The sequence below is a fragment of the Kwoniella mangroviensis genome (genome assembly GCF_000507465.2).
Source record: "Kwoniella mangroviensis CBS 8507 chromosome 1 map unlocalized Ctg02, whole genome shotgun sequence".
Lineage (NCBI taxonomy): Eukaryota > Fungi > Basidiomycota > Tremellomycetes > Tremellales > Cryptococcaceae > Kwoniella > Kwoniella mangrovensis.
In genome coordinates, this window is record NW_027062534.1 from 120,232 (window position 1) to 143,783 (window position 23,552).

Sequence of the window (23,552 nt, forward strand, 5' to 3'; positions counted from 1 at the left end):
AGGAAGTGAGGTGGTGAATGAGTATGAGTCTGTCTGTGGTGGGTACGTGGGTGGTGTTGGGAGGTGGTACATGGTTGGACGCAGCCCACACCCACACAGGGAATTCAAGGGAATATGGGATCAATACGGATCGGGGTTATCGGGGTTTCATTTCACAGCGATGAGGCGGGATCATATAAGGGAGGAATATTCCGATTGGATTTATTGGCATTTATCCCGAGCATATCTCATCTCTCTCGAACGAGAAATGTCCAAAGGTAGAAGATGGATGTCGAGAGATGGGAAGACGATATGCACATGGCGTATAGAGACAAACATTGTTAGACTGCTAATCAACATCAAACCAACTGGAACGAGGGCGAGGACGACAAAGTCAACACACCCATCATGCCTCCTAGACCAAGCACCGGCATATCGTCTGGTAAGTAATTCGCTCTTTCATACCGTCAACCTGTACAACATACCGATGGAATCTTTGTGTGCAACATGTACAATCGCTGACCTTGCGTACAACCCCAGCCTTCGCTAGACTCTCACTCTCAAGGGGTCTTCAAACCACCGCTCCCCTCCCACCACCAACAACCCCACTCCCACCTTCCGACATCCCCTCTTCTTCAACTTCAGCAGCTTTAGCCCATTTACCACCTATCCTCCCTTCTTCTTCCTCTTCTAGTTTGACGACTCTACCAAACTCCACATCCGAGGCTATATCACTCATATCATCTCAATCAGCTTCATCTTCCGGTCGATACGTTATCGCCCGTCTCTACTCTCGAAATTACCTCTTACATCCTAAAGATATCTTAACCCTCCCTCAACTTAAACCCATCCAAGCTCCGGGCAGTACTCTATCCCTCACAAAGGTATTGGAAGTAGGTTCGAGGGATTATGCAATAAGGAGTCAGGCGTCCAACGCAGCGATACTGAAGAGATCAATGAATTGGAAATCCAAAAGATTAAGTAGTTTCGAGGGCATACCTGAAGGATTGGTGGATTGTAATCTGACGATATTAGAACATACCAAATCGCCCTTGGAGAGGATATTGAAGAAAAAGAGAAGAAAGGGATACAAGAAGACTATAGAACATAAACAGGGTTATACGAGGTTGAGAGTTGGGGATATACTGTTGAAAGGAGAGAAAGAGATATAGTAATGGTTTACTAATAGCTAGTATCATGTATGAGGGTATGATATTGGATGTATATCTCATATTCACAACCAATAAAATACATCGATCTTGATCATGGTCATGATGAGATCATATAATACATTGATAAATGTAGTCAACGAAAAGATATCAAGGTACTCTAAAGAATATATCTCATTGAGTATTGTACGCAAACCATTAACCCAGATTGTCCATATGAACGATTTACCATCGATAAAAATCTCAGATTACTTCCAGCAAAAAAGCGAAGAGATTTCACTATCTCGTCACGTCGGAATGTCGCTTTCAATCAGCCCCAAAACTCCACTCCATGATACTTCCTACTTGGCATTCTGCTTTTTCACTTGTCCCACCACCGTCGAATTCACTTTAGTAGCGAACCTAAGTGAACATAGCGTTTCGTTGAGATGTACCGACAGAGGAGACAGATTACACATCATGAGTGTTTTACTTGAGCCTGACAATACGAAGAATACTCAATCAGCTCAGTTCTCATGTACCGTGTATCAAATAACCCTTGCATCCTCTGTCAACCTTGATGAACATCCAACTCACCACTCAAAGAAGTCTGCAATAACCTAGTCAAAGTTGAATTCCTATAAGGAACATGACCACCTTCCTTTCCACTTCCCAAAGCACCTATGACATCCGCCAAAGCAGATAAAGATCGGTTTATATTGATAGTCTCTCTCATCCTATCTTTGTTCTCTCCCGCACCGGATTTCTCTAATCTTTCTGATCCTGCCAAGTCGACTACATGTGATGTCGAAGGAGATATTTAGCTTCTTGGGTACATCGTCGGAAACGACTGCTAACATATAGTTGGAAAATGGACGTGTTTCCACTTACCAAGGTTCAACATAGCTTCACACCTCTCATTAGTCAATGGATTTTCACCTCTGACTTTCAGCGTAAATACCGAATGGGATCTTGAAGATCGCTCGTTCATCAGCGTAGCAGCTACCGCACGTCTACTACTTGCTCGTTCGAGTAAAGTAGATACTTGACGAGGGTTGTTGAGTGGTACTGTATAGTACAACGACAGGCAGGAATCAGTCAAATGAGGTGCAATCGCTGAAATGTCAATTTGAAAAGACACTCACTGCTGACTACATCCGTCACACTTACTTTCCCATCCACAGTTTTGATCTCATGTTTCTTCGAATCGAATTGACCACTACCAAGTAAATCGTTGATCTATCATATTGCATTGCACGGTCAGTCAGATGACAGAAACGACTGCATTTGACATGATGAAAGACTCACCACTTCATTGTACACTTCCAAATACTGCCCTTCCATCTGATATTTCCATCCTCGATCCTTCAGACCACTAGAAACGGCGAAGATCATATCGATAGCTCGAGGTATCATACCTGCGTCTTGATCGTTCTATCATCAACCCGACCCATCTGCAAGTCAGCTAACTTTTTTATTTGCGATATGACAACAGAGAAAAAGTTTACCTGACCACCTTCCATAGTCCAAGATTTACCGGAACCCGTTTGACCATAGGCAAATATGCACACCTGTAAAAATGGTGAAGATCAGCTGACTGTCCTTGCCCCGACAAACTCTCGGATTCCAGCTCACGTTGTATCCGTCTAGAACCGATTGGGCCAACATGGATATCTCTTCGAAGACTTCCTTCTGGCCAGCTTGAGGAGCGAATATCTATCGACATACCATATATCAGCAACGTCAGTTTGAAGAGAAAGGTAAAAAGGCGTCATACTTTGTCAAAAGTGAATGGATATTCTTGTTCTCTCGCTTGTCCAGTCGCACTTTCCGATCTACTTTTCACTACTATCTGAGATTGACCAGTTTCCTGGGCCGTTCGTTCGTCCCCATAAGCGATCTCGGCAAGCGCTTCAGGCGATGACGATTCGTGGGCTACACAAGACACGATCAGCTTCGTATTCCAGGAAATATCGAATGAAATAGGATAGCTTACCGAGAGCAGGTCTGACACGGGCAAATACTCTTATATTACCTATTAATCACTCTTCAACATTAGTTGTCTGAGTAAAACGGCTGCGAACGATGAACTCACCCTTCAACTCCTGGACCTGATTATGCAATTTCCTCCTTATCGTCTCAGCAGTTCTCAGCTCTTCCTCAATCTCAGCTATCCTTCTATCCCTTTCTTCCTCGGCTGCTCTGACTCTGTCGGTTGCCATTTCCTCAGCTTTCTTAGCGTTTTCCAGACCGACAGCTAACTCAGCTTTCATGCTAGATACACTCAAGGTGGCTCGCTCTACTTCAGCTTGGACGCTGGTCAGTTGCATTTGCGAAGCTTGCAGTTGAGCGGAGAGCGTTATATGCTGTGTGGATTGCTCGGCAAGAGATTGCTAAGAAAGGGATGATGTCAGTATATCTCGTATAGCATTCATAAATAACCCAATTCAGTGGGAATGAGTGAACAAGATAGTATTATGATGGAACGTTGGACGCAGGCCGGGTGAATAATGCAGCTTGAGCTCACCCTCAACTGTCGTATCGTCTCTCTCTCCCTACTCACTTCTTCTCTACTATCCCTCAACTCATCTTCTAAAGCCCTCTTCTCACGATCCTTCCTAGCTATTGTCCTTTCCAAATCATCAATCTCTCTAGCATGAGACGCACGCAGAGCCGCGAGTTCTTCAGAAGCTGAAGATAGATCTCTCCTAGCTTCTCTTTCGGTGTTTTGAGTGGACTGGAGGAGGGCTTGAAGATCGACTTGGGACATTTGAAGGGACGATACTGCGAAGTGAGAAGATGTAATATGGACATCAGTTGTAGGCTCGGTCTCCAGAATCGGTCAACTGACTTTTTGCTTGTCTAAGAAACAGAGTCGATCGAAGTCAGCAGTGATATCTTAGCATGTGAATTTTTCATCACTCACTCTCGTTCCAACAGATCCTTGAAGCCTCCTACCATCCTTTCAACATTCTCAAGTCTTCCGTCATGGCTCTGTTCACCCAAAAAGTTAGCTGATAAATACGACCCATCCAGGATAGCTAACCCACCTTGAATTGAGCAGCACTAGCTACTCCACTCCCTATAGCTGATCTCGCCGTTGACGTTCCAGCCAGTCCAGGACTGACACCTCTACTAGTAGCTCTGGCGCTAGGACCTATGCTTCTTCCTAACGTGCTTCCGTTCCGAGTTGTAGTCGAACTTGCGCTGACAGGTGGTCGTTTGATCACAGTCCCAGCCGTTCTAGCTCTGGTAGTTGCCGATGTGGATGATGAACCAGCACTCCTCGTACTTTCCGTACTTCCCGTTCTCCTATTTGTTGGTGCTCCGAAAGCTGATGCAGATCTCCCAGTTGAGGAGGGTTCCTGGACGGCAGAAGGAACGAATCCCCCTCTTTGCGATGATCTCAGCCCGGAACTTGATCCAGATACTGATCGTTTGGTAGATGGCGGAGCTAATGGTGATGAAGGCAATTTCCTTTTGTTCGCATTGCCAGATGATACCAATGGAGCTGAGCTGAGGGTAGGTATGGAAGATGGTCTGGCGGGTGACGAGGCCAATCGAGGTAATCGTGACATTGGTGCCTATGAGAGGTAACATGATGTATCAGTCCGTATCTATATCACGGTGCATGGACTGACTGAGTGACATACTATGTTCTCTTGATCGTCAGTCATGCTGAGTGTGGTGGTGGTCGCTATGCGATGTGTTGGTTAGCTGTAATATCGTATGTACAGTGTACGGTGATGTTGTTGTTTGGTCATGGTTTGTTGACATTCCCACTCTCTCTCACACCTCGTTCAACCCAAAAGGCAGCCGCGTACTTTTAGTTGCCTCTTTTGGGTGATGCAGTGTTTTGGATTTCATCTGAATTGACTCCGCTTACCCAGTGATGTGGCAATATGTCGGTCTATCCTGTGTGTGTCTCGTCTCGGTTAAGATTACCTCTTATCAGCTTATCAGTCAGTGGGGTACATTTCGTTCGACTGACTCGCCTACTCTGGGTTGGGTTGGAGGTGGACTGGGTTGGGTTCGGTTCATGTTCTCTCTCCACTTGAATCCTCTTTGTGCACCACATAACCTTCACTATATATAGATCACATCGACACACGATTGGACGCCCACATACACAATGTTAAGACGGTGCTCCAACATCCCTCGTTCCGCCCTCAACCTCTCTAGACCTTCCGTCCGAGCATTCTCAAAACCCTCCGCTCCCGTATCAGCTTCCGCTTCTCAGCTATCTACCAAGGAGAATGTCCTCTTCGAATTAGATGTTAAGAAAGTGGGACATGAGATCAGGAAGAGGGGTTTGACTAGCTCCATTGGCGCTGGGAGGGAAGGTGGTATGGATAGGGTAAGTCATCAAGTAACCCTTGCATGAGTAAATAAACAGCGCAGAGACTGATGAGATGGTTGGATTCGATAGGACACTATCATCAGACTTTTGTACTCTTTGGGATCACGGCACGAAGTAGAAAGATACCTTCGTATCTTCACCCAATCATCCAAAGACGCTTCTCCCGGTGGTGTTCTCCCAGAAGCAAAGTTCGCTGTTCTCAAGTAAGTCAATCGAAATCTCCGGATTATCTTTTCAATAAGGAAACCAGACTGAACTCGATTACGGTATAGAATCGGTGGTGCTATCCTCACCAACGAGCTTGACGATCTCGCTCTTTCATTGTCATTCTTGAACAGACTTGGGCTGTTCCCTATAGTATTACACGGTGCTGGTCCTCAGCTGTAAGTCGGGCTCGTATCTCTCCCTTTTGCATGATCTGCATCTCACCTTCTTTCTTTGGCAGACTAAGCTGACCTCTTTGTTCCTGGCAGTAACGACATTCTCGAAGCTGAAGGTATCGTCCCAGACTACGAAGACGGTATCCGAATTACAGGTCAGTTGATCATTGACGTGCAACAATCAATACATTTAGCTGACAGATCTCATTAGACCCCAAAACCCTTTCTATCGCTCGAGTGAGTAAAATCGAGTCATCGTTTTGTATGTCACAGCATGCTGATTCTGTGTGTAGCGAGTTTTCCTCCAAGAAAACCTCAAGCTTACCACTGCTCTTGAACGACTCGGTACACGTGCTCGACCCATTCCCACCGGTGTTTTCACCGCCGACTATCTCGACAAAGCCAAATATGGTCTTGTGGGAAAGATCACTCGAGTTGATAAAGCTCCTATCGAAGCTGCTATCAAAGCTGGATGTCTGCCCATCCTCACCTCGCTTGCTGAAAATGCCGAAGGTCAGATCTTGAACGTTAATGCAGATGTCGCTGCTGGAGAATTGGCTAGAGTCCTCGAGGTGAGCCATCTCCGTAAAGAATCCCCAATGGCTGCTGACTATCCTTGTGAACACAGCCCATGAAGATCGTATACCTCAACGAGAAGGGTGGTCTTTTCCACGGTGTATCCGGAAAGAAAATCTCTACCATCAACCTTGATGAGGAGTACGATTCCCTCATGAAGGAATCATGGGTCAAATTCGGTACCAAACTCAAGATCCGAGAAATCAAAGAACTCCTCGATACTCTCCCTCGAACTTCTTCCGTCGCTATCATTTCCACCGGTATGCTCCAGAAGGAACTTTTCACCGATGCCGGTGCCGGTACCTTGATCCGAAGAGGACACAAGTTGTACAAGCAAACCGGTGTAGAAGCTGTTGGATCCACTCAACTCCGACAGGTTTTCACTGAAAGAGATCCTGAAGTTATCTCCGGTAAACGAAGCGTTGCTGAGATCTTTGGTGATTTCAAAAACACCCCTACTACGATCTACGGTGATGAACCTTTCGACGTCGTTGCTGTTGTCTCTCATCCTCAAGGAGAAACCCCCGTCATGACCAAGTTCCTCCCCTCGGGTAATGGTATGTTGAACAAGATTGCCGATAACGTCTTTGACACCATCAAGAAAGATCACAAGAGGTTGTTCTGGACTGCCAATGCAGATGACGAGAACCGAGCATGGCACTTCGAAAGAGCCGACGGAAGTTTTACTCGAGCTGGAAGATCGTTGTTCTGGTACGGTGTAGCTGATGTCAAAGAGGTTGAAAAGATCATCGAAGGGTTCGAACAATCCGGTAGAATCGAAAGAGTTTTCTTACCCGTTGGACCCAGTACCCCACCTCATCGATTAGGAGCTACTAGAGCTTTTTCGACTTCCGCTAGACCCTCTCTCGTCAACTCTACTTCGAACGGTAGAAGAGGTTACGCCACTGCTGCAGAGGTACCCAGGAAGAAAGTAGCTTTGATTGGAGCCAGGGGCTACACAGGTCAAAATCTAATCTCATTGATCGACAGTCACCCTCACTTGGATCTCACTCATGTCTCTTCAAGAGAATTAGCTGGATTACCACTGAAGGAATACAAGAAATCCCAAGTATCTTACTCCAACCTCTCAGTCGAGGATGTTGGTAAGATGGCTGAATCCAACGAGGTCGACGCATGGGTTATGGCTCTCCCCAATGGGATCTGCAAACCATTCGTAGATGCTATCGACTCGGCAGCCTCAAAAGGTGGTAAAGGAGTTATCGTAGATTTGGGTGCGGATTATAGGTTCGAGAAGGATTGGACATATGGTTTGCCGGGTGAGACAATTTCCGTTTGAAAGACATTAAGGAGAGGCTATGTATTGTAGATATAAAGAAGAATATAAGCTGAATTAAATTGAATTTGTCATATGCATATGCATTTGTTATGTGAATGCAAAAAAATAGAATTATACGGACGTGAAGAATCTAAACGATCAACTAGAATTTCCAATCCTGGATGTTACGCTACCAACACTCAACTGCTCTTGGCTCCCCTCATGCCTCACTTGGATAAGTCCCAAATGCCATCGGTCTTTGGGGTATCGGGATTTTCAGGTGCGGGTACGAAATCAGGTGAGAAGGATGAAGAAGGTAGACCCAAGACTGTTCCTAAGATTGTGAGTTGTTGTCTTCCGGATAAAATTATCTACCTTAGAACCATTACAACCCAATCCACCTCATACTTGATCGACAATTCATTCCATCTATTTTACCTATATATCTTGGTATACCCTGCTTGATACTAATTATAACATTTTTATATAATTTAGTCCGCTCAAGACCTCGGTCTTTCAATCCGACCATACTCCCTAACCGACCACATCCACGAAAGGGAAGCTTCCAATCATCTATCAAGCCTTACCTCCCAACAAGATTTCAAACTCGCTTTCATCCCGAACGTCGCTCCTTGGTTCTCAGGTATAATCTCAGTTCTCACTGCCCCTCTCGACAAGTCTTTCAGAGCTTCAGAGATCTTCGAGTTGTACCAGGAGAAATACCAGAATGAACGATTGATCGAATTGGGCAAGACTGTACCCGATGTTAGGGATATCGAAGGTAGACATGGTTGGAAAATGGGTGGAGTGCAGGTACATAGTTCCGGAAAGCGGGTTGTGGTTGTCGTGAGTGATCTGATCAATGCTGATTCCCCTCAGTGGTGGACGAAAGATAGAGGTCTGATGGTGGTTTTGTGTTGATAGGGAACATTGGATAACTTGCTTAAAGGAGCTGCAACTCAGTGTATGCAGGTGAGTCATGCTCTTTTCGACTCACTCATGCCCCCTATCTCTGCAAACACCGGCAAGATCTCACGCTCGAATGAAAGCACACTTATGCTGATGTCTAATTTTGTAATATGAAGAATCTCAACAATGCTCTCGGCTACGAAGAATTAGCTGGTATTCCTCTTGACAAGCTCTAGTCTACAGATGAAACATGATCAAACGAATGCATACTTTTAGTCTACCTGACCACGTCATCTCATCCGCTAGTCTGCATAACCTTCAACAAGCTATTCTCGTCCGGCATTTGAAAGCTTTTTTTTCTCTCTAAGCTCACTAATGTAATTGGCAAATCCCATGGGAGTCATCACACAACCCCATTCGTCGGAACTTCTGGCGTCGGAAAGGGGATTTTGCTCATCTAACACTACACAGATACAGTGCTTCTTCTGCCATCTCCTTTTGGCTGGATCGGTTGTAAGCGTCCTGTACCAGGTCTCAGTGTGACCAATAGTGCTGGAGCATCATATGTCAGTGCGCATTTGGTGATACATGTAGTGGCTTGGAATTGACTCACAAGTTGCTTGAAATACCCATGGATGTAATGCTATGGTCGTTTTCCACACCGCCTGAGCTGCTTACAAACAATGCTCCTTTACTTATTACGCGAACCGGGCTACGGGTAGACAGTGGTCAGTAATAGCAATCAACACAGTGCTACCCCATTCGGCAAACATACTCATGTCTGAAACTACGAGCGAAGTAGTATAGCCTTTCTCCAAGAGTATCGATGCTAACGCAATTGGGGAATAGTTCAATAAGTCGAAAGATGCAAGTCCTCAGAGACCACATCTTCACATCAGCATGAATGTCGAGGATGGCGCGATCACTTGCGTTTTTGGAGCATACGACAACACCGTTCTTGCGCTTGTCTCGTAGGAAGGCTCCCCCGTCCGAACACGAGTATCTACCTTACACTATCAGTAAATCAACAACCCCCGAGAGCTAGGTATTCACCCTCCGAGCTTCACGATCAATTCCGACATCTCGCTGACCAATATGTCCCCCTCATTGAGCGTCGGGAAGTGGAATTTGTAGGTTGACAACGTCGCGTGAGCCTCATTCCTGAGGGATTCTCGGAGTCAGTATTCGTAATTGTATCTCCCCACTGAACTCACGATCGTTCACTCCATCTTCTGATCAGCTCCAAGCCTAATTCCAAAGTAGCTCGCTGACGAGCATACCTCTCTCGATTTCCATACTTGTCCATCCAGTCGAGGATCCCACTGTCGTACCAATGAGGGTTCAGTTCCTGCTTCGACTGAATGAAGCGTCGTCGCAACACTAAGTTGGATAGTCGGCCCAGCTCTGATGGGTTCAGAAGATGAACATTTTCATACTCAGTGCCAAGCACCGAGGTTGACTCTTCGGCTTCAACCTCCATTGCAACCTTCTTTTTGTAATCACGTGAAGGCGTTTTATCTGGTCCTCTTTCGGGTTTGTCATTGTTCATTGAGACCAAGGGGTCCTTATTTGTCACGACGAGTTTCCTCACTGCGGAGATGGGACGTTCAGGTGCGTGCTCTTCTTCCAGCTTCCGAGGAAGGAAGGAGCCTGGTGGCGGACCTGGAAGGAACACGATCGAAGAACTGTCAGACATTGCTGACGCTTGACCTATAACGGAATCGGAATCCGTGTCAGAACCAGAAGAATCATGATTTCCCTTCTTGAACAGAGATGCACCGACTCCCGGAAGTGATTTAAGGTCTCCTGACATTGTTGGAGTGTGTAGAGAACTTTGGGACGGGCCAAATGGTGGTGGTCGAGCAGCGATTCTCAATGGTCTCACTTCTGCCATTGGTGCTGAGGAGCTATCTGGTCCAGAGGGCCTCATCTTCTTAGGCCGACTAGGTGCAGAACGGCTAGAATAGGAGCATTTGGTAGAGATGATGGAATCGATAGAGTCTGTTCCGGCGTCTGAGGCTGAGAGGGACAATGGATTCGATATGAAGGAATGTGATCGCTTAGGTGTTTTCCTTGTTTCGGGATAGGCTTTCGGCATATCTCGAAGTTCGAGAGCTTCAGCACGACACTTCTTTTCGCCCCTTTCGCAGAGCTCTTGAAGGATGAAGTAGTAGGGGTGCAGTCTGCGGAAGTTAGCTGTTCAAATGTAACCCTATCAGCCCAAGTTCTAAGTTTGCAACTCTTGGAGATGGAAATTGGAGACTCACCTCGTTTACTTGCACTAGGTATATCATCGAAAGAAGTAGAGCTGTCTGCAATCTGATACTTTTTCTTGTAATACTGATCTGACATCCTCTGTTTCAATCTTTGTGAAGGACATCTCGTCAGCTTTACTCCGACCTGTCCTGCGATAAAAGAGGAAGAGAAGCTACCACTTACAGATTGACTCTGCAATTGATAGGATTTGATATATGACTTCCCCATGCCGTTGTAGGTCTTCATTCCTTCTCTGATGCGTCCCAATGAGCTAGCCCCCTTCGCTTAGCATCTCTCATCCATTCGTCCTTCTTGAAAAATTCCATCACTGCTGCTCGGGCGTACAAGTGTCGATCTTTAGGTTGAGTTGAAGAGCGAGGGAAGAAGACTTGCCGATAGTATTTCTCTCCTTTGAGGAATTCAAGCAGTTTGAGAGTAAGCTCTGGGCTCCAACTGTGCGTGGTAGATATAAGTCAGTCAAACTGTATTAAAAAACTAAGTTACTCATAGCCTAGCGTGTCCAACGGTGAGGCCGCAAAACTGAGAGCTCACCCCACTCGTACTCCTGCGCCGGAGCTGTCTTTCGGCATATTGAGTCCGATCTAAAACGGTTGAGAGAGGTCTGGAAATGGAATTAATGAAAATAATTGGTACTCGCAAAAACGAGCAATGAGAAGTAAGAACGCTCCAAAATCCCACTACGTGTCGACAGGTGATCAATACGACCCTACACACGACACACAGATCCTCGCTCAGGGATCATATGGGTGGACACACAGTACGGTACCATAAGCTGCATGTCACGAAACTCATGCATAAGCCTATCACACTGTTTTCCACGGCCTGACGCATATAATATATTCATACTTCGATATGTAATGTGCATGATCGCATGGTGCGAGACTGATATGTACAACCTCGTCAACACTCATTCTTGTTTAACCCCATTCTTCTGCTTAGAGGCGCCACCTTTCCACTTTTTAGCGTTTGGCTGCCTGACTTTCTTCCCACGTTTCTTACCTTTCTTTTTTGTCCTTTTCGGCTTGCGACGATTTATAGAGATCTTGGACTCTTGAGAATTCTGTCTTAGGTTTTCTAGATAATCACAGAATTCGGCAGGCGTCATACGCTTGACCATCATACCATTGGCGGCTACCGCTCCCTGTTTTGGATTCATAGTGATATGAATTCCTAAATCATATTTTCGCTCGTATCCGCTCACGACGCGTTTGTCCGCTTGCCAAGATTTCTCTAAGTAGGCCACAGAGCTGTTAGGACAATCTTTTATGAGCTCACATCAAGTTCAGGGCTCAATCGGCAATCCATTGTACTTGGCTAGTTTCCTGAGATTCTTTTTGAATAATTTGCTGATTGGAGGATCAACGAAAACTAGTGTGCCGGTGCCAGCTGCTCGTTTCCTATGCAGCATATGCCATCATTAGTATTCCTGACCAATCCACTTCCGTGCTCCGCTCACTCACTCGTTCTGGGAGTCGACTACGAGATAATCTACTCTTTCTTCTATCTGATAATGCTCATTTTCCATGTTTTTACACATAGAAAAGAAGCGAAGGATCCAAGTGTTGACCAAGCATACATTCATTCCTTTAGCAAGGAGTCCTTTCCCCTGATGTGCATTAGCATCTTCCTTTTGCCATACCAGACGATATAGGGTGGTGCAGTCACGACTCTTCCGATCTCGTGGACTATCTAAGATGACACTAAGAACAATTTCAGCATACCTCGTTATACTGGATTACAGTGTACAACACACCCGCCGGCCAATACTATCAGTCGCACAAGATCTCTGGCAACGTGATCCCCTAGCGGCATCAAGTTAAAATGAATACCATACCCTTCAATCGGGCGAGAGCGCAGACTACGACAATGAGACTTTTACATTCAGCCCTATCTCATGTTTGGTTGCAGGAGAATGGTCACTGACCCTGAATCAATAGTACGTTGAATAGCTTCCAATCCCAGCTCCATTCTTGCACGCTCCAATATGTTCTTCCTGGTTCGTTTCGTCGACTGTTGTCCGACCACCCACGATTTGATAGTCGGGTTCAGAAGATCGCGAGCTAGTCCTCCTTTCTCCATCTCCCTTTCAAGAGAGGCGACAGCCGTCGACCTCAATTTATCTTGGTCCAGAGCTCCATTGCATATGACAAAGGAGAGAATCGCTTCGGAAGAAGGGTTTGAACCGAGCTCATCGACAAACTCTGTGACATGTGGCTTCTCTTCCTCGGTTGACTCTTGATGATCGACAGTATGCTGATGATCGTCAACGTCTATAGCGTCTTGCACTCCTCTACCTGGACCGTGAGGTATGGCACATGCTTGATCCGGCCAGGTGTTCTTGATGACAGATCTTCTCGTTTTGCTGGCTTTGGCGAATATACTTGGGAGTTGTACTTCTTCGACATCTGAAGAGCAGGTCTCGTGATTACTGTCAGATGAAGGTGAATGTAATGGTGAATCTGGTGACTCCGATCCTGTAAAGCCATTCTGACTGTTATCCTCAGATTCGGTAATTTCCTCCTGCAAATGCACCGGGGAAATGAGCTGGTCGCTGAGTCCTTGATTGATCGATCTCGAGGTCTTCGAGAGTTATCTCCCATGTGATCGTCCGGCAAAGGAGAAGAATCGGGTACAGTCCTTCTGACCCTCTTGCTTTTCGGGGGTCTTACTGGTGAGCTAGGGGCATCGGATGCAGAGGATGCAGAACCTGAAGAGGAAATTGATATAACAGAGAGCGATCGTTGTCTTCTTTCACTCCTGATGGTGTTTGTGGAGGCGGGGGGACGGGTGAGAATGAGCGGTTGAGAGTGGTTTTGATCTCCGTCGGGATTGCATAACCTCTTCAGTAGGAAATAGTACGGAATCTTTTTTAGTAGTTCGTCTGATATTCATCGTGATCCAGCTTCATCAGCATATCAACCCTTTCAAGGGGAAGTCCATGATTTGAGACGGATATCACATACCTCTTTCCTTCCTGTCTGGTATATCGTCAAATGATCTCCACTCATCTCTTATCCCGTTATCTTCCTTGAATTTCCCACTTCTGAGATGTCTCTTGAGTCTGAGGGACGCAAATGATCGAACCTCAACGGTCAGTCCGGCGTCTCCTTCAAACATACTGTACATGCTATAGTAAGATGTATGAGCGTCACTCACAGTACAACCTTATCATACACCGTGTCTTTACTATCAATCTTCAACCATTCTTCTATGTTCCAATCGTCCTCCTCTAGAGCTCTCTTGGCATATCCCAATCTCTCTATCTCTATCATATATTGGTCATTCTTGAAGAACAAAGCACAAAACTTCTTAGATTGTTTCAATTTACCAAGTGCTTGGGTTGACGAGATGGGGAAGTAAGTTTGTAAAGCTGCAGAATCTTCTGATATTGCTTGGAGAAGCTTCAAGACTAGCTCGGGCGGCCAACTATAGGTCACAATCTCATGCTCGTGTAAGCATTGAGAAGCTCAACAGAATATCGTAAAGAGTCGGCCGATCGGCGTTCTCGAAATCTCTATGAACGGCTCGAAAACAATATGGAGACAGAAACTCACCCAACCCTAACTGCCAATTTAGGGCTCATTAGATCTTGCACCTCGAAGTTACGTCAAGTCAATGTATGATACCGAGACTGTAGGAAAACATACAAGAATGACTGAATGAATCGCTACTTTATCAGAAAAATAGAGTAGACCGTGAAGTTGCCTGAATACACACTCACATGCACACAATTGTACCCACACAAGCTCGAGCCTCTGGGTGCCCTTACCAACTCCCCTCAGGGGATACTATGGAACCTGCTCATCAGTGATGCTGTGATCCATTCGGGGCGATGCGTAGGCTTACGGTGGAACCACAGGCCTTCAGTATGGGGGACTATACTAGTCTCTCTCTAAGATGCATCTCATGCCCAACATCAAGCATATGACTTACCCGGCCAATGGTATTTTCAAGTGATCTACTTTGACAAAGGCGTGTCATCTTGGTATCATCATGCCGTATCCAGCATACCGCCGTATGCTTTCGATCCCGCTTCCAGCAAAGTGACTGCATGCTCCACTAAGGACAATGTCTCCAGAAGGAGACCTTATCGGAGCATCTGAACATGCACCCCAAATGACCTGGTATCTGCGTCCACAGGAGCACCTCAAAGTAAGTTACTGAATCTTGAGACTTCGACAATGCATCTGGGGTAATTCTTTCCAGTACAGCTTGCGTCAGCGCAAGATTCTTTTCATTGACATAGTGGAGGCCAGAAGTCATTTGACTTCAAAGCAAACCATACCGTCTTAGAATGCATGACTATTGTCACAGTACAAAAGGTCTTGTTTGTAAAAAGTCTAAAAGCTGGAACGATTAAGGGGATCTGAAACACGCCTGGACCTCACACATCTTGTGGATGACGATGACATGAGTCAGGTATGTAACGGCTTCGCCGCCTTGGAATGGGTATATTCATGACACCATTTCTACCCATCATTCAACAGTGATTTAATCTGTTTCGTCTTACAAGAAACCATCTATCAATTGAACTCATCAAACTTCAGCCGTTGACATTCGCCCTGACGATATGTAGCACTCAAGCATATCATGCTCAGAATTTACCTACCGCAGGACACCGATAAATCTATTTTCAATAATTTTCGTAGCCTCTGGGAGATGACTTCTAAGATGTCTCTTGTGAAGGATCGTGGCAAACATGCAGAACGCTCATCATCCCAGAACAAATCCTCCTTGGCAGTATGGGAACGTGGGCAAGTATGAACTCACACCATAGCCATGTCATAACCCTTTAGCTTCCTTTGGCACATAAGGATTCCGAATGATAGTTGTGGTCAGCTCTGTATCTGCAATTCAATCAGCGAAAACTCAAGGGACATTCTCAGAAGGATCGCAGTGGCAGAAAGTAATGGTGTGCCTCTCTCAAAAGAGTTAGGACACAGAAGTATAGCAACAATGCCACCTTTGTGCACGGAAAACTCACTCCTTACAAGCACTCTCTTCAATAATTTCACTGTTGTGTCAGTCGGCTCCATTCAATTCCAGTTGACAGAAGCATAAATCATTTGGAACGCGACATGCAAGGAATGACCTACAGTCCACCGTTCATCTTATCACGCTCTGGTCTTCAAGCTTTCATGTAGGTCCGACAGGCAATATTAGTGTATGAATGACCTCTACAGGGTGATTTTCTGCTTAAACCGGATTTGCATCTCCTTTTCTCATCACTTCCCACCCTAGATCTCTGTTCAACGATGGGATCTGACACGTCAATCCTTCAAATGACCATGCCGTTACCCAAATGCCACTATGTAAATCCGCCCAAAATCTCACGCAAGGAGATGGCAACGTATACAGATGTAATTACAGCAGAAGAAAACTTCTTCGGGGTCCTCGAAAGCAACTCAAGATGATTCGATGTATCCGCCAACGGTATTGATTTATCTCGCTCTTACTGTACCTCCACGTCTCACAGATGTCTCTGACCACCTCGATCTGAATCCCGGTGCATACCTTTTTCAAGAGGTTCATTCACTTTCAATATTCGATCTAGATATAATCCTTCCGCTCCTCCAGAAGCTAGAAGAGAGTATTTATGGGAAAGATCACAAAAATTGATCCAGGGGCTCGTGGAGGACGGAGTTCGACCTACCATAGGACAGAGAAGTACGCAATCTCCTAAATGTGGAGATCCTATCGTCACAGTGTTGAAAGAGTATGTGAAGCACGCTCAAAGACATTGGACTGATCGAACTTTATCTTGGGCTATGAACAATTGACGGATATACATTTTCTGTTTGAGCGTGTATATACTCAAGCCGAGTACGAGGAAACTCAGCCAATGACCAGAATTCCCGCTAAGTACAGACCGAGGATCACACGAGAACTTCATGAAGAGGTAGAGATGTTCGAAGTGTTCACTTTGGCAGACTTCAACGTTCCTTTAACAACCTCGAGAGCACCGGCTGACTCTGTCCTATGGCCGGTGAACAGACCAGACAGCTTCTTCACGACAGATGCAGAGGCATGCACACAATGAAGATGTTTCTTAGCGCTGCAGAAGAAACGTTCTGCTTAAGCTGGTTGATGAGGAAATTGGTCCCTGTCTACAAATAATAGGCGTTCAATTATATAGCTCATGTATACATGATGTGACCGATCACCGATTTTGTGCCTTTTTTTGACGACGAAGAAGATGATACCTATGATTATAACTCTAATTCGGAAGCGATATAATTATACTTGAATTTCTTGACCCTATTTACTCTATGCAACTTCATTGTCCTTGAGTTGGTTATTACCAGTGATGGGGCTGTCCCTAAACATCCGTATCTATCGTCTATATTTACCGACTTGAGATCGCTTCATCATCCTTTCAAATTCTCTTACTTCCCTCTTTCTTTGCACGAGTGTGTGGAAGATATCAGCGTTGTAGAGCCATTCGTCTTGGGGCGCCACACCTGAGCTGAAAGTTGTTTCCCAGTCATTGAGAATACCCTACAACATGTCAAGCTTTAGTCAGGCTCTACTCATACGACGAGGAATGGAAAAGAGGAGATGGCTCACCTCGATGATAGGGGTGTAAGCGATTTGGATGTTGGCGATGGCAATTTCGAAACCGTATTGTTCAGCTTGGAAAGCGGTTACACTAGTGGGATATGGTATATAAGCTGTGTGGACTACATACCTACAGAGGAGGGGCGTATGCAGAAAAGATAATTTCAACTCACGCATCAGAACCACCATATCCTCTATCGAAATCACTAGCAGTCCTCATCAACACGACTCTACTGAAATCCATCTTCTTGGCCGTGTGGGATCTAACCATAGCTTCGAAAATCGCATTATCCTCCTCGGCCGTCAAGGCATATTGCCCAGTTCCGTTGGTCCATAACGAAGTGATATTTCCGAAAGCCTCATCCAGCAAATTACCAGCAAAGTAGACGTCGGAGGTGGCCACATCTCCTTTGAATATTTGAGGAGATTGGTTGGCAGGCGAGTAATCGTATTTAGATCTGTAATCGGCTGCCTCTTGAGTATCGTTGAGCTTTACGTCACCCACGTATCCCATCACTTTGTCACGAAGGTTGGTGTTGAGCTCGTAGACTTCGGTTCCGTAGATGGTGGTGGCTGGTTCACCAGGTTGGTTTGAGCCGAATAACCAGTAACCTGTAGACCAGTTGGAAGGGATTTGTCGAGAATCAATCTCGTATCTGAAAAAACACAGGTACGTAAGTATGCCGCGCGGTTGACAGATATGGGTGAGATAAATGGTGTAGATCTGAGTTAATATATAGCACGCACCCAAGAGCAACCTGGACAGCATATCGAGCGAAACCGACAGACCCCGTCGTTCCCATATAAGGGTTGATACCGGCGATACCACCAATAAGGCTATAAACAAGTGAGGATTTGATCAGCATGGCCCTCCTCTCATCACCAGCGATATAGTTATGATGTAATCGATCGGCCACTAGAGGGGTTCATCGTACTCACAAGTAAGTAGAAGTGAGATCGAATTCCTCCGCCAATAACATCGCTGAAGTAGAGCAAGCAGCGTTAATTTCAGATTCACCCGTTGTCATATGACAGATTGACGCATCGTCGTTACATCCTATAGAGGGGAAGAGGGGTGATAAACCTGGGAGAGTGATATTGTTGGTCAATCCGAGTGATTCGGTCCATACGTCTTCAGGGGCGAATAACCTGGTATATGATACAATGTGAGAGTCAGTCAGTCAAAATGCATTGTACTGTTTGCGATCATGATACCCTATCTGACAGATAGATAGATGAATGGATGAATGGATGAATGGATGAATGGATGAATGGAAGGGAGAGAAAGAGACGTACGAGATAAGCATTATCTTGGGCGATAATGGGAATTGAAATGCAACCTTTCCACCAGATGAAGAAGTCATATTTTGCCCATCCCTAGTAAGGAGAGTGGGAGTGGAAGATACCAATGAGGAAGCGAGGGCCAATGCCGACACGAAGATGGAAGTAGTTGAGACCATCTTGCTTTGTATGACCGATTTTGGGTATGATATGGGAGTAAGAAGAAAAAGAGAAGAAGAATGAGAAGGATCGTATATGATTATATATTCATGAAAGGATATGACAATTTAGCCCAACATGACTCCTTTTTCATTTTCCATTTCCTGATCTTTGCATCCGTATATACTGTACGCTGTCCACACGAGTAGAGACAGACCCTTTAAACGGGAAGAAAAGCCTTGTCTTGCATCCTCACCTCGAGGAACATTTACTCTAGTATTCCTGTACTAAATCTACTTACTGATCAAGGGTTAATGAAAGAATCGATCTTTGAATCGCATGGGTCGATGGATTCCTTAGTGCCTAGATAAGAATCGGCGGAGACAATATGTCCAGTGACAGGATTGGACAGATAACCAATTTCTATTTTTAGATACAACCCCCAATTTCGGAAATTCAATCTAGACTGCCAAGATACCTCTACGACTGGAAATGTTTTACCTCTTTAGACCTACCAATAGCATATTGCATGTAATCAGAAAAACAGCCATGTGTCAATCCCCTCTTTACCACTACCTTTCTTTGGGTAGAACTATATGATCTAACAAGAGCTAAATGAACTTTTATACATGATATCCACTCCATTCCAACAATATAACCTTCTCTGCTAGGCGAACATACATCCCCACTCATGACCATATCGCTCTCTCCAGGTCTATCTATATCCATAAGGGTTCTGCTGTCCTCCTTGACCTTGTTGTCCCATATATCCGTTACCCATCATATTAGGGTTGAATCCTGTCATATTGGGCATCATACCGAATCCAGTCTGTTGAGGCATCATACCACCGAATCCAGTTTGTTGAGGCATCATCTGGGAGGGTGCACCATTGTAACCCGTAGTAAGCGGTCGAAGGGCATCGTATTTGTCTGAACGAGGCATAATCAAACAATGATCAGTACTCGTGGTTCTCAGCTTCGCTGTATAGCCCGACCAGACAGATCACTCACTGGCATTCTGCGGTTGTTGCTCCTCAGGTTTACCGAAATCAGACTGCTTCATAGCTGCAAAGATATTCGAAGGAGCAAATTTATTCTGTTCGGTCTGTTGAGGCTGAGGGGGTGGCATATTGGCGATCGCATTGAAGGAAGATTGTGGTTGAGGTTGTTGCATCACACCTGGATATCCTGTGAAGTCTACAACAAGCACTTGTCAGTGTTTGCCACAAGAGGGTAGGGCATTTGTACTCACTCGGTTGCATAGCCATCTGTTGAGGTTGTCCACCGTACCCTTGTTGGAATCCAGCTTGGTATCCCGTAGGTTGAGGCATCATCTGCTGCTGCTGTTGTTGAGGGAACCCAGTCTGTTGAGCAGTCATAGGTGATAGACCTCTTGTAGGTACAAACATTCCAGTTACTTGAGGTTGCATAGGGTTCAGCAAGCCTGCATTGGCTGGTATAGGTGCTAAGGGACCTCTTGGACCAGTGTTCTGGGGCGATTGCTGTTGCTGCTGTTGGAAACCCGTTAGCTGGTTCATAGGTTGACCAGTATTTTGCACACCCAGTCCGTAATTTTGCGCTGGGGCTGAAGGTGCACGAGGTTGACCGACCATTTGAGAAACTCGATCGAACGATCCACTTCCACCTGTGTTGTTCTGAGATATACCAGTACTAGCTGGGCGAAGGGCATTGATCTGAGCCAGTAAGGAATCGGTATTGTTCGCGGGAGCAGCTGGTGCAGGCGAAGTCTGGAATATGGGAGGCGCAGGAGGTGCCGGTGGTGGGGGCGGAGCGGGAGAAGCTGGTTTGGAGGTAGGTTTGATTGTCCACGCATCATCATCGAAACCGGCAATAGCAGGTGCTTTCTTCTCCTCGATGACTGGGGGAGGAGATACAGTCATTGGTGGAGGCGTGGGAGCAGTGGGTGGTGATGAGATAGTAGCCTTAGACAACTGATCAGATGCAGCAGCGATTGCAGAAGCGTCCACCGTCTCAGGTCCGGTACTTTTCTTCTCAGGTCTACCTCGCCTAGTATTATTCGATAATTTACCACCAGGTCCAGTGAAGAGGCCAGGAGGAGGTTGAGGTGCCGTACCTTTTCTACCACTGTTTTCGAATTCTTGCAGTTGTTTAGCGTATTCAGCATCTTGATCGATCTGAGCTTGTTGCTCAGGTGTCTTCTTAGCAAACCGATTTTGAATCGCCTTTCTGACTCTGATTACATCACCTTCCTTCAAGCCCAATGTTCTGAGAGTACTGCTTTCCAATTCAGGTAAAATTGATTCATCGATTCTATCCCTCTCAAAGTTCGACGCGTATCTGGTACAGTCATCCATATCACAGCCTGATGATAGGAAGAACTCGAACCAGTCGAATCGGGGTTTTCTGGGTGGTGGCATGGCCATAGCTTCAGGAGGGATGGGCTCTTCAGCTGGCATAGCTCGTCTGGCGCTTTCGGTCGATCGGACTGGTGTACCGTTACGTCGACTGGATTGACCGAGGGGAACATCATCGTCATCCAAGGTTGCCGCTCGCTTCTTTGTCTCATGGCGTCGGATCAATTCGATATCTCGGCTAGACATCTTCTCCACGGGTACTTCGATAATCACACCGTTGAGCTTGTGCAAACGGATTTTGTTGCCGTTGAGACCAAGATACTCAGCTTCGACGTTGAATTGTCCAGACTTATCGCTCCATGTTCTGATTCTGTTGGGGTTGGGTTCTGATCAGGGGAGTTTTATGTCAGCTTCGAGATGTCATCATAATTTGCAAAGAAATCGCCTCACTTGGTCTGTTATTTTCAGGAGGTCTAGCGGGAGCAGCTTGACCACGAGAGGGAAGTTTACTAGCAGCGGCAGCCACATCGTTGTTTGATGGTCTTTTGGTGATCTTGGGAGGTTGTAAACCACCGCTTCGGGCTTTCTCTCGACTGCACATGGTCCGTCAATCACACGCTTACCGGAAATTCTCACAATAATATTGACTTACGCAGCTTCAGCATCAGCCTCTCTCCTTCTCCTATCCTCTTCCTGTCTCTTGAGAGCCTTTCTAGCGGCCTTTTCTCTTTGTTCCTCCTCGATGGCTTCAGCCAATCGTCGATCTTCTTCCTCTTGTTCTCTCCTAGCTTCAGCAGCAGCTTGAATCCTTCTTCTCTCTTCAGCAGCAGCTCGAGCTTGTCTTTGTCGCTCAGCTTCGAGTGCCGCTGCAGCTTCAGCCTCTCGTTCCCTCTCATCTTCACTATCAGGTTCATCGGCAGCAGCTTGAGGAGCAGATCCATCGTTGAGTTGCACATATGCAGCAGGAACGACACCTTCTTTGCCTCGTGAATTCCTGACTAACCACCATTCATCATTCTCCTTATCTACTACCGTGACGATTTCCCCATCTTTGACAGTCAACTCATCATCCCCATCAGCATCGAAATCGTACTGAACAGTAGCTGTTTCACCTCCAGAAGACGAAGTTGGTCCAGTTGCTGGCGCAGTTTCAGGTGCGAATCTGACACCTCTAGGTTCGGCAGCGACCGCGGCTGAAGGAGGAACGTTTCTAGTGGGTGGTGGCAGAGTTTCTTCTTCGGCTGATGAGTATCCACCTGTTCTAGCTTCGTTGATAAGCTCGAGGGCTTCTCCCGCAGCAGCTTTACTGTTTTCAAGTTTGGCTAGAATGGCTTTAGTGGTGTCTGAACTACCACAGTGGAATTGGAGAGGTTGACCGAGCGTAGCGAATAAGAGATCGAGGGTTTTGGATGAAGGTTGCGAGACGGATGTGAGATCGGTAATAGGGTATTGTTTGACGGGGGCAGACTAAATGACAAGTTAGCTGTTATTAGTCATGTGTAACGACGACAAGGGGAAGAGCCAGCTCACTTTATCAGTATCAGAGGCGAAGAAGACAGCTGCATTCCCCACACCCAGGGTACCTTTCTTTTTCTTCTTTCCATCTAATTCACTGATGCTCCAGGTTTCCACCTTATCTTTCAATTTCAATTGTCTTTGCTTCTCAGCTAGTTCTTTCTCTCTCTCGACTTGTCGAGCGGCTTCGACCTCCGCGGCGGTATCTGCAGCATCTGCCACTTCGACTTCGGCAGATGCGTCTAGCGGTTCACAGTAGTTTCGAGGAACAAACCCAAGCTTCTCATCTCCACCTTCTACCTTCACCAGCAACCAATCTTCTTCTATAGAATAGACGTGTAAGGCAGCTTCATCGCCCATCGATAGTTCTTCAGGTGAGGTGGACTCGTATGCGAACATCGCTCGGGTAGTATTGAGGGGAGGTATCTGTTGAGAGGATCAGCAAGGTACTATCGCTACATAGCTGTAGTTTCGGTCGTGTTGTGTGATCGTAGAATGATCGACCTCTGTTTCGCCTGATCGGGCGGCTGTGGCTGATTCCGATAGTGACATACGATGAAGCTCACCTCTGTCTGACATAGACCGATGGCAGGTACCAACCCCACACTACCCTCCGCTCCAGCTTCGTCGTCCTTGGCTTTCGTCGATCACTATAGACCTCCACTATGTACCAGATATATCCCGTCACACTCCCCGAGCATCATCAACGCTCGATGAGCCTTTGCTCACGGCTCACGCCAGGTGGTGGATATAGAAGGCCATCCATTGGGCGAACGAAGTCACGAATGAGTGCCGGAT

General features: G+C 46.1%; 9 protein-coding genes across 9 annotated transcripts; 2 read left to right on the forward strand and 7 right to left on the reverse strand.

The window, feature by feature from the left end:
• Window positions 1-387: 387 nt before the first annotated feature.
• On the forward strand, window positions 388-1,151 carry I203_105111 (mitochondrial 54S ribosomal protein bL21m; the record flags this gene model as incomplete). The annotated part of the gene is made up of 2 exons (XM_019144288.1): window positions 388-421; window positions 520-1,151. The coding sequence occupies 2 exons, from the start codon at window positions 388-390 to the stop codon at window positions 1,149-1,151; spliced, it is 666 nt and encodes a 221-aa protein (XP_019005623.1).
• Window positions 1,152-1,489: 338 nt separating this feature from the next.
• Window positions 1,490-3,897, reverse strand: I203_105112 (uncharacterized protein; the record flags this gene model as incomplete). The annotated part of the gene is made up of 11 exons (XM_065517690.1): window positions 1,490-1,626; window positions 1,725-1,922; window positions 2,019-2,195; window positions 2,273-2,366; window positions 2,436-2,561; window positions 2,636-2,698; window positions 2,763-2,843; window positions 2,905-3,062; window positions 3,124-3,162; window positions 3,223-3,520; window positions 3,655-3,897. 11 exons carry the CDS (start codon window positions 3,895-3,897, stop codon window positions 1,490-1,492), a joined length of 1,614 nt encoding a protein of 537 aa, XP_065372994.1.
• Window positions 3,898-4,049: 152 nt separating this feature from the next.
• Window positions 4,050-4,804, reverse strand: I203_105113 (uncharacterized protein; the record flags this gene model as incomplete). The annotated part of the gene is made up of 3 exons (XM_065517691.1): window positions 4,050-4,121; window positions 4,178-4,711; window positions 4,781-4,804. The coding sequence occupies 3 exons, from the start codon at window positions 4,802-4,804 to the stop codon at window positions 4,050-4,052; spliced, it is 630 nt and encodes a 209-aa protein (XP_065372995.1).
• A 455-nt stretch (window positions 4,805-5,259) lies between these two features.
• Window positions 5,260-8,864, forward strand: I203_105114 (N-acetyl-gamma-glutamyl-phosphate reductase; the record flags this gene model as incomplete). Its single annotated transcript, XM_019144290.1, has 11 exons — window positions 5,260-5,484; window positions 5,557-5,690; window positions 5,760-5,870; window positions 5,961-6,022; window positions 6,079-6,104; window positions 6,161-6,439; window positions 6,496-7,720; window positions 7,850-8,061; window positions 8,215-8,565; window positions 8,644-8,691; window positions 8,805-8,864. The coding sequence occupies 11 exons, from the start codon at window positions 5,260-5,262 to the stop codon at window positions 8,862-8,864; spliced, it is 2,733 nt and encodes a 910-aa protein (XP_019005625.1).
• Window positions 8,865-8,954: 90 nt separating this feature from the next.
• On the reverse strand, window positions 8,955-11,474 carry I203_105115 (uncharacterized protein; the record flags this gene model as incomplete). The annotated part of the gene is made up of 9 exons (XM_065517692.1): window positions 8,955-9,180; window positions 9,242-9,340; window positions 9,404-9,457; window positions 9,682-9,789; window positions 9,843-10,824; window positions 10,896-10,993; window positions 11,068-11,076; window positions 11,230-11,337; window positions 11,437-11,474. 9 exons carry the CDS (start codon window positions 11,472-11,474, stop codon window positions 8,955-8,957), a joined length of 1,722 nt encoding a protein of 573 aa, XP_065372996.1.
• A 338-nt stretch (window positions 11,475-11,812) lies between these two features.
• I203_105116 (uncharacterized protein) lies at window positions 11,813-12,061 on the reverse strand (the record flags this gene model as incomplete). Its single annotated transcript, XM_019144293.1, has 1 exon — window positions 11,813-12,061. One exon carries the CDS (start codon window positions 12,059-12,061, stop codon window positions 11,813-11,815), a length of 249 nt encoding a protein of 82 aa, XP_019005628.1.
• A 126-nt stretch (window positions 12,062-12,187) lies between these two features.
• Window positions 12,188-14,488, reverse strand: I203_105117 (uncharacterized protein; the record flags this gene model as incomplete). Its single annotated transcript, XM_019144294.1, has 8 exons — window positions 12,188-12,302; window positions 12,366-12,605; window positions 12,659-12,763; window positions 12,830-13,425; window positions 13,575-13,786; window positions 13,869-13,966; window positions 14,062-14,331; window positions 14,460-14,488. 8 exons carry the CDS (start codon window positions 14,486-14,488, stop codon window positions 12,188-12,190), a joined length of 1,665 nt encoding a protein of 554 aa, XP_019005629.1.
• A 2,750-nt stretch (window positions 14,489-17,238) lies between these two features.
• I203_105118 (uncharacterized protein) lies at window positions 17,239-18,923 on the reverse strand (the record flags this gene model as incomplete). Its single annotated transcript, XM_019144295.1, has 6 exons — window positions 17,239-17,403; window positions 17,473-17,554; window positions 17,637-18,119; window positions 18,211-18,300; window positions 18,403-18,612; window positions 18,760-18,923. 6 exons carry the CDS (start codon window positions 18,921-18,923, stop codon window positions 17,239-17,241), a joined length of 1,194 nt encoding a protein of 397 aa, XP_019005630.1.
• Window positions 18,924-19,618: 695 nt separating this feature from the next.
• Window positions 19,619-23,520, reverse strand: I203_105119 (uncharacterized protein; the record flags this gene model as incomplete). Its single annotated transcript, XM_065517693.1, has 8 exons — window positions 19,619-19,833; window positions 19,915-20,100; window positions 20,156-21,625; window positions 21,690-21,832; window positions 21,892-22,706; window positions 22,770-23,180; window positions 23,321-23,391; window positions 23,484-23,520. 8 exons carry the CDS (start codon window positions 23,518-23,520, stop codon window positions 19,619-19,621), a joined length of 3,348 nt encoding a protein of 1,115 aa, XP_065372997.1.
• Window positions 23,521-23,552: the final 32 nt, after the last annotated feature.